The following is a 10337-nucleotide window of genomic DNA, read 5'->3' on the forward strand; positions in this document are numbered from 1 at the left end:
CTTTATAATTAATATATATTAACTAACCATGGTTGTTGAATGTATATGATACAGATCTATGAAGTTAATGAACCGATGGATGCATGGCTAAAGCAAAGAGAGCTTTCTTCGGTCCACTCATGGGTGGTTGTAAGATTGAATTAGCTGCTGACTCATTCATCCAAATGTTGAGTATAGTAATCCAATCAATAAATACTCATCAAATGACTGAATGATGCGGGAGACAGATTCAATCTCATGCTTCCTGTATTTGGACTGAAGGGAGCTCCCTTTTTCTTTTCTTTTTTCTCATTCAATAAAAAGCATCTGCTTCTTAATTAAGTTTTATATGTTTATAAGTGTGAGATTCTATATCAACATAAAAATTTAATACTCGTTTTAGTTCTTATTATAAGTAAAAACAAAGTCTCAAATTTTGGTCATTATTATAAAAAAAGTTAATTCTTTTTTACTAATTTAATGTTAGCATTTATAATATATTTTTACTATATTAAAAAATATTTAATATCACTAATTAAATGTTTGAAATATATTTTATATTAAATCTAGAAAATTAATTACAACAAATTAATTTTTTAATAAATATGAAAATAAATATTTTTACTTATAATAGTGTCTACCTACGATCTTAGAATTTATTAAAGACTTATTTAAACATATGTTATTAGTTACAGCTATGGGAACATTTGGATCATGATCTAAATATTTAGACTTGTGCAAATGAGAGTGTATTAAGAGTTTATATTAAATAGATATAATCTAAATTTTTTATTTTTATGAGTGGAGTATTTTTCAACTCAATTTTGTAAAGCTGGTTAGGTACCCATATAAAAACATAAGATTTGTTGTTATAGTAAAATGGATTCGTACGTGTCAATTAGTACTGATATTTAGGTTAAGGTTGGAACTAACTAGCCTCGAATTTCACAAAATACATTACCACCAGGGTTTTAATTTGCACCCCTATTTTTTATCTTATATAATACTAATGCTAATAATTTATTTGTTTATTGGTTTTGAAAGTATGCAAAAGGATGAATAAGATGAAGTTGAGTTGAGAGAAGACACGACAAGGAGAGCAGCTCGAGCCCATCCATCATCTTCAGCAACAAGTTCCTAGACATACATACATGTCTCCCACACACCCCTTGCTTGCAATTACCAATATATCCTCATTTATTCACTTCCGTAAAATAAGATACCAATGTTTTTCTTCTATGTAGTCTTTTATTTTTCATTTATAGATCGGTTAATTAATTAAGATCACAGATCCACTATATGGTATCAATATGTTTTGTTTGGGTGGGATTCATAGCTAATATATTTTTTTTTCGTTTCAATTTATGTAAATTACACTATTTGAAATAAAATTAAAACTGAAATGGTAATTAAAAAGTTAATATATCTAAATTAAAATTTTAATTAGATATATAAATTTTTCAACCATTATTTTCATTTAGATTTAATTTTAGATGGAGAATCAATAATGTGTTTGTAGCAACAAAATTGGAGTTTGATTTAATTGTGTTGGAATAAATAATAGCGAATGAACTGTTTTTTTTTTATAAATTATTTGTTAATTGAATGTAATTAAACTATTCGATAAATAATATTATCTGCGACGACGACTTAACTATGTGATTACCTATATTGTTGAATAAGATTTTTTTAATGGGGAATTGTACAATATTTAATCAAAGAAAATATAAACAAAAATAATATCTAAAAAAATTAATATATTTGATATTAATATTTAAACTAGATATCAATGAAATATATTTTTTGTATACTATTTCATTTCAAGTCACAACAACATAAATATTGGAATCGTTATAAACTTATAAACAATAATAAAAATGATGGCTTATGTGGATGAGTTCAATCTTCAGATCTTACTTAACAATTATTTGATTTGGAATTATATCCAAGCAGTTTCCCATAAGAGAAAGAATTAATAAATTTTTATAAAATGATACATGTTCTAGTTTTTGTATTTCGTTCCCGAGAACACAATAAGTGGGGTATTGGACAAGTGCATATGAGGTGTTGTTGTCTGAATCTAAATCATGGTAAATTAATCCCTACCGTTTAAATTGGATCCATGCATGCTAATTGCTATTGCCAGCAAGAGTATGCACTTAACCCCATGATCCAGAAATAACACAGTTGCTGGATTTGGATCCACACAAACAACTTTTTCTTTTACGTGATCATTGTCCCATACTCCCCATCCTTAACAAAACACAATAGCCAAAGTTGTTAAACAACTTCAAATTCTACCTCTCTCAAATATTGGGTGCCCTATACAAATTTTAAAAATTAATAATGCTCCCTTAATATTTAGACATCGTTGATCTTTAATTTTTTACTAGTTATAATTATAAGGTGATTATATTTCGTTCATAATTAATGTTCTCTAAAAATATTTTTTGAAAATTATCAACAATAAAACTATTCTTGAAATAAATTAAAGTAAGACTATTCAAATCTACCTTATAATACAATAGATAGTAAATAAGATTCCAATAATTTTAATTTAGAAAAAATTAATGTAGATTCAATAGCTAGCAAGTAGCAACATGGATAATATCTTGTAATAATATCTTATAAAATTGGAAAGAGAAGATACTTAATAAAAGATGCATCACTAATGTGAATAATATCTCTTCTATTAAATATCCTATACTAGCTAGTTAGATACGCAGTATGAAAATAATTAAATGTTTGAACAACTCATTGGCAAGAAGTTTGATTACTTTTGATTCAACTATTAAAAAAATTCTAATGAATTTCAATTTTATAATCAACATCACGTAAATATCATATTTTGGATATATTTCAAGTAAATTGTGTGTAACATAATTTCAAGTCATTACTAGATAATGAGACAAGCATTTCATTATTTAAATACAAAACACAAATTGTTTATATATGACTACGCCATATTTGTATCATATTTATGTTATTTAAAATAAGTTACTTTACTATTTTCAGTTTAAAATATTGAGATAGATGGCAAAATTATTGAAATTCAAAATATGAGAACTAATTTCGCGAGTTTGTGTGAATAAAAAAACAAAAACTGCAGTTAAACAAAAATATATTAGTCGAAAGACTTAATTACAAATTTGTTTAGTTTAGAGACCTATTAAAAAATCCTTAAACCATTTAGGCAATTGCATAATAATTAAAACAAAAATGAGTTTAAAAATTTGATGAATTTAATCCACATTCTAGTTTAAATACATCAACTTTGTATGATCATTTTTTTTATATACTTCTTTGGAGAGAGTAGAGCAACAATCACTCAATGAACAATGATTTAGTAGTCAAATTGAATAAACTAATTTGAATAGATTCCCTCGTGTTGAAAAAACATAGAGGAATCATGTTTATAATCTTAACATTTAATATAATGTTTTCGATAGATACAAGATTGAACGGTTGAGATTACAACATAACCTCCTCGTATATTTTTTAACATGGGTGAATGTATTCCCTAAATAATTTGATATATTGTTCATAAGATTTGACAATGGACTGTGTTTGTATTTCATATACCGTAAAATTTGAAAGCTTTTTTACTCTCTATAGTCTTCCTAAAAGTCTCAAATTAATTAATATGTCTAAAAGTTTATTTTACATATTTAAATTAATTCATCCAAATATATATTTGACCATGTTAGGAGTTGGAAAAGAAACACTAGTATTCCTTTATTCTCTAGGGCCTAGATCTTTCCGGAAAGCTTTAAAACGTGTACACTAGTAGATAGTTTGCTATGAAGCCTTGTCCAGTATCAAACTTGGATGTAGAAATAAAAACTAAATCTTAATGGCCCAATTGCGAATCATAGAAATAACAACATTATCATTGTTTTCTTTTCTTTTTTTATGGCAGTGGGGAACAAATGGAAGTGAAGTTACCTTTGGTTTTTTCTTTTTTATAGGCAAATTATTAGTGATTAATTTATTGAAGCTGATATTTGTTATTAGCATATATCAAATTCCACCACCTCCAATATATTGGCTACTCTTTCTAAGATACCTTTCAAACTTGTTTTAATTTATTGCATCATGTATCATGAATATCATTAATCAAGATGCTTCCATTACAGTTACTATTACCACTAATGATCTTAGATTACGATTCTTTTTAAAATGCATTTGCCTTAGAACTGAGTCATGGTTCTATTTGAAAAAACATTTGTAATAGTTTTGAAGTTGGGTTTCTCAGTCAGGTTTAAGTGGATTCGAGTTCAATTTTAATAATTTATAAAAAAATCCAAGTTTGTAATTAAAATGTTCAATTTCGATTGATTTTTGTATCGATTTAGGCGGATTTTAGTTACTACAAATTATACGGGTTAATTGGTTCGGGTGATGAATTTTTTATTCTTTGTTAGATTGTTTATTTTCTTTAACTTTTTGTTTATTTTATTTTTAAATTTATATTAAACTTTTAAATTTTTTTGTCAATACTTAAGTAAGTTTTCATCAAATTCATTTATCATATTGGTGGTGTGATGATTAAATAAAACTGAGAGATTTACCTTAAAATTATCGTTTTTATATCTAAGATAAATAGAGCAGTGGAGGTTGAATAATTATAAATCTTATTTTTCAACACTTGTACCCGAACAAATTGGTCCATAATGATATTTGTGAAAGATATGACCCGAGATCCGCTACGACGTGGATGCTTATCAAATTGGTCCATGATCAAATAGCTCGGATTCCATCTGATTAGCTGATTTTTGCTCAACAAATTTAAACCAAAAATGGTACACGCACACACATTATTTTGAAAAAGTCTCAAATTAATTAATATGTCTAAAAGTTTATTTTACATATTTAAATTAATTCATCCAAATATATATTTGACCATGTTAGGAGTTGGAAAAGAAACACTAGTATTCCTTTATTCTCTAGGGCCTAGATCTTTCCGGAAAGCTTTAAAACGTGTACACTAGTAGATAGTTTGCTATGAAGCCTTGTCCAGTATCAAACTTGGATGTAGAAATAAAAACTAAATCTTAATGGCCCAATTGCGAATCATAGAAATAACAACATTATCATTGTTTTCTTTTCTTTTTTTATGGCAGTGGGGAACAAATGGAAGTGAAGTTACCTTTGGTTTTTTCTTTTTTATAGGCAAATTATTAGTGATTAATTTATTGAAGCTGATATTTGTTATTAGCATATATCAAATTCCACCACCTCCAATATATTGGCTACTCTTTCTAAGATACCTTTCAAACTTGTTTTAATTTATTGCATCATGTATCATGAATATCATTAATCAAGATGCTTCCATTACAGTTACTATTACCACTAATGATCTTAGATTACGATTCTTTTTAAAATGCATTTGCCTTAGAACTGAGTCATGGTTCTATTTGAAAAAACATTTGTAATAGTTTTGAAGTTGGGTTTCTCAGTCAGGTTTAAGTGGATTCGAGTTCAATTTTAATAATTTATAAAAAAATCCAAGTTTGTAATTAAAATGTTCAATTTCGATTGATTTTTGTATCGATTTAGGCGGATTTTAGTTACTACAAATTATACGGGTTAATTGGTTCGGGTGATGAATTTTTTATTCTTTGTTAGATTGTTTATTTTCTTTAACTTTTTGTTTATTTTATTTTTAAATTTATATTAAACTTTTAAATTTTTTTGTCAATACTTAAGTAAGTTTTCATCAAATTCATTTATCATATTGGTGGTGTGATGATTAAATAAAACTGAGAGATTTACCTTAAAATTATCGTTTTTATATCTAAGATAAATAGAGCAGTGGAGGTTGAATAATTATAAATCTTATTTTTCAACACTTGTACCCGAACAAATTGGTCCATAATGATATTTGTGAAAGATATGACCCGAGATCCGCTACGACGTGGATGCTTATCAAATTGGTCCATGATCAAATAGCTCGGATTCCATCTGATTAGCTGATTTTTGCTCAACAAATTTAAACCAAAAATGGTACACGCACACACATTATTTTGAATAATAATAATAATAATGATAATAATAATAATAATAATAATAATAATAATAATAATAATAATAATAATAATAATTTATTAGACATGTTACATTTTGATATTTCGTTTATCGTTGTTATAAAATCATACATTTTGAAGTGTAATTGTTACGGTTGATTTAAAATTTTGTTGTGTGCGAGAACCACATCCAACGTGTAAGATTCTAAATAGCTTTTGGTTTTTTTAGTTTAAATATTTTTCTTGTTAAGCTTTTTAATTCGGAGCCTAAATAACAAACAAAAAACAAAAAAGCCCGAAGCTCTAGATAGCAGTTTTACTAATGGGCTTCTTACTTTCTCAAAACATCTAATGGGCTTCTTAAGATAAACTATGTATCAAAATAACTATTTTCTATTTTTATTTTTATATGTTCTCAATTTTTTTATAATACATATTTAAATTAGTTAATTAGATGTATATTTTAACAAAAATATATCTTAAGATCAATTCAAAGAATATTGAAAAGATGAGATTCAAATAACTAAAAATACATATTTAAACATAAATTCATCTGAACTATTCTATCGTATTCCTTTTGTTGTAAATAAATATCATATTGGGTAAAAAATAAATAAGTTTTATTTTAATAAATAATTTTTATTTCAAAATTAGTGATTTTTATATTTCAATGTAATATTACTCAATTTATTCTAATTTTACCCTTAAATTAATATTACATGCACTTGTTTAAATATTTATATTCTACTTCATTACATTACGTGTTTATGACCATTGCTAATAATCAATCTTTAAAGAGGATCATTTTGTAAAATTGTTAGATTTATTCATCTATTTATTATTTTTCTTATACTATATAGAAATGGCGATACTTATTTTACAATAGTGAGAATATGAATTACTTTTTGGGAACTTTTTTTCTCACCTTAAATATTGTGGGCACAAAAGTTTGATGTTCCTTAAAAAAAAAATTAGGGGTGGAAATGGTGTCTCATTTTAAAGTTGAGAAGATCTTAAGTTCATTGCGACCTTCTCAAAAAATTTATATATACCTTCCTTCGATAGCATTAAGATATATCGAACTTGTAAACTACAAATTTAATATATGTCTTTTTACCACTAGAATAAAATTATAAAAAAATTGTATCAATCAGATAAAGAACATATATTTTTCATTGATCAATTAATTAAAAGATAATATACATTTCAATAATATTATATCTCTTGAATATTTTCTAGAAAAAATTTTTTAAAAAAAGTATAATACACGAGACAAATATTTTTCATTAATATATTAGTTAAAATACGATTTTTTCAAGAATTAATTTGTTCAAAGAAAAATATTATTTTATTAGTAGTAATATCTTAAAATCTCATAAATAAATATTTAAAGAAAATTATATATATTAATTATAATTTACTATATAAATATTAGTTTACAAATTTTGATAACATTTTATGCTAGATAATATTAATTTGCTATACTCCAATATTTATCTATATTAACATAATATTTTAACAAATAAAAGAAAATATATGTATGAATATTTTAGTCGAATGTATGAAAGAAAATATTATATTAAATATATAAATAAAAAAATTACAATTTTTTTAAAAAAATATTTAAGACTATAATCTGAACATTTTAGAATAATAATAATTAACTGGCCACTAGGATTTTGCAAGTTAAAATAACCTGTAAAGAGAGAACGTTTTTTTATTTTGGAAAAAGCTGTGAAAAAAAGGAAGGCGAAACGATAAAGAATAAGGATAACATGAATGGAGTAATAGGATCCACCCAATCAATTCATTTTTATGATTGTAGAAAGGAAGCATTGAAATGGAAATTGAAAAGCTTGAGATGTTTGAAGTTGGACCATGCAAAGATTCATACGAATTGGGTCTATTAATAGGGCAAAGGTTCTCCCAACGGATTAAAAAAAGAGTTGCTTCAGACCTTATCCTTCAAAATCAGCTACGTCCTTTTGCTCAAACCCCTCTTTCAGAATCACTTCTCAAATCACTTTTTTATAATAATCAAACCAAATTCCCAAGCTATTGGGATGAACTCTTGGGGACTGCTCAAGGAAGTGGTGTGCCTCTTCTTGATGTAACCTTCATTTTCTCTATTGCATTTGCATTACATTTATTCATACTACTTTTTATTTATTTCAAAATAAATGTTGTTTTTTCTCTCTCTATTTTGTTAACAGATTTTACTTATTAACTTCAAGAAGGAGATTCTTCCATTTGTTCCAAAAGAAGGAGTTAAAAGTATAGAAGATGATTCCTCTAATGAGTGTTCGGATGTTCTTCTTGTTGCTGAATCTATGGCTCTTGCAGCACACAATGAGGATGCAAATGTTGTCCTTCTTGGCCACACGTAAGCTTTTTGAGATTCATTCATATATAGTCAAATAAAATGTCACTATGAGTATGGATTTTGTGTATGCAGCTATTTAATCAAAGCAATATTGCCAAATGGACAATTCTTCGTTGGTTATACATATGCTGGGGAGCTTCCAAGCTCTGCATTTGCATTCAATAGCAATGGATTGGTAATAATTCTGTAAATTATTGTCCAATAAATTTATTTTTTTCCCAATTTCAGATGTACATACCTAAAGATGAAGCATATTGAATGTATTTATTCTTAGTACAATAAAATTATATGCTTTATGATCCTCAGGCATTCACTTTGAATTCAGTACCACCTGCTGAAGATGAAATTTTACCTGGTGGAATCGGGCGCAACTTCATTTCTCGAGACATTCTTGAAGCTACAGGCATTGACGACGCTATAAATGTTTGATATTTCTTTTGCAAGCCTTTGCATTTTTCACTTTTATATACTCTTATGAGTTTGATGTTAGCAATATGTTATGTTCTTGTTTCATCAGAGGATCCGTTCGTCAGAAGTTTCGGTCGGGCATTCTTATAACCTGATTGAAACAAGTACGCGTAGGATTATTAATGTTGAAACTGCATCCAAGAAGCGGATTTCGATTTATGAGGTTCGAGAAACACCTTTCTTCCATGCAAACATGTACTGTCACCTACAGATTAATCAGGTAAGTTTTACAAAAAAATTAATCCTGTTTTGCAGCTGTTTGATTAGGCCTAACCATGTTTTGAGTCATGAAAATGTCTCAATCCACTCTATGAATCAACTATTTGGGGTGTATTTAACGTGATGCTGTTGTAGAGGATCCAAGTCTGTGTTTGTTATAGTAAGCACTCATGTGTAAGTTAATTTGTTCTATAGTCAAAAAAGGAACATGATTAAACTATTCTCATAGTGTTAGTTTTTTACATAAACTATTGTAATAAGCTTATTTGAAGTAAGTTGAAAATAGTTTATCACATTGTTCTTTAAAGTATTTCGAAATAATAGTTTATGTTAAAAGATAAATCCAAATAAATTATGCAGAAACTCTTTCAAAACGACTAATACTAACATTGTTGAAGATGTCATAAAAAAATTCAATCAGTTGAACATTAATTGGATTTTGAATTGAAGGTACAAGATGAGAGTTCAATCAGCAGGCATAAAAGAGCAACTATCTTGACAAAAACAACAAAAGAGGATTTTCTGTCACTTTTAGGAGATGCAGATGACAAAAAAAATCCCATCTACATGACAGGTAATAATTTAGATACATCTCAATCCATTATTTTCAATCTTCCTTTGATTGTCACTTTTTTTCTTCTTCTCTTTACTTTAGGTCCATCACTTCATACCCTATGTACAGCTGTTATCGATCTAGACGAACAAACGCTATCAATTATCGAAGGCAATCCGAAAAAAGCAGATGTTTCAATTGTTTTCTCTATCTCCCCAAAGAAGTTGATCAATGGTAGACATGATCATCACTCTATAGTAGCCTAGTGAGATTAGAAATTTCAAAATCTATTCATTGACATTGAAATTCTTCTATGCATACTTCATGTTGTTTTTGTTCCACATGTTCAAAATTTTCAACGCGTCAATCTCCAAATTACATTCTCTTTGTCCTCGTTTATCTACATTTTTCTACTATCTTTTAATTTTGAAGTATGTATTAGTTCTTTTTTTCACTTATTTACAATTTAATGTTTTTGTATTACATTCCTCTTCATATGACTATATAGATTCATATCACATTTTAATAATTGCATTTGTTAAATTATTTTTTTCAATAACATAATTATCTTCTATAATTTTAGTTATTTATCATTTATTCTTTTTCCTATGAATATACACTTATTCTATTAAAGAATTCAAGCATCAATTCTCCCCATTCTAAGAGACTAACTTAATGCGCCAGATCCAACTCCTATTAGTAGTCCTCC

The 10337-nt window shown here is 26.9% G+C and overlaps 1 protein-coding gene across 1 annotated transcript; it reads left to right on the top strand.

Annotated features, from left to right (window-relative positions):
• The first annotated feature begins 7723 nt into the window (after nucleotides 1-7723).
• LOC101507518 (uncharacterized) lies at nucleotides 7724-10082 on the top strand. Its single transcript, XM_004503593.4, has 7 exons — nucleotides 7724-8115; nucleotides 8219-8388; nucleotides 8461-8563; nucleotides 8695-8811; nucleotides 8906-9076; nucleotides 9526-9649; nucleotides 9731-10082. Exons 1-7 carry the CDS (start codon nucleotides 7846-7848, stop codon nucleotides 9892-9894), a joined length of 1119 nt encoding a protein of 372 aa, XP_004503650.1. The 5' UTR covers nucleotides 7724-7845; the 3' UTR covers nucleotides 9895-10082.
• Nucleotides 10083-10337: the final 255 nt, after the last annotated feature.

This window comes from Cicer arietinum, chromosome 6 (assembly GCF_000331145.2).
Source record: "Cicer arietinum cultivar CDC Frontier isolate Library 1 chromosome 6, Cicar.CDCFrontier_v2.0, whole genome shotgun sequence".
In the NCBI taxonomy this organism is placed as follows: Eukaryota; Viridiplantae; Streptophyta; class Magnoliopsida; order Fabales; family Fabaceae; genus Cicer; species Cicer arietinum.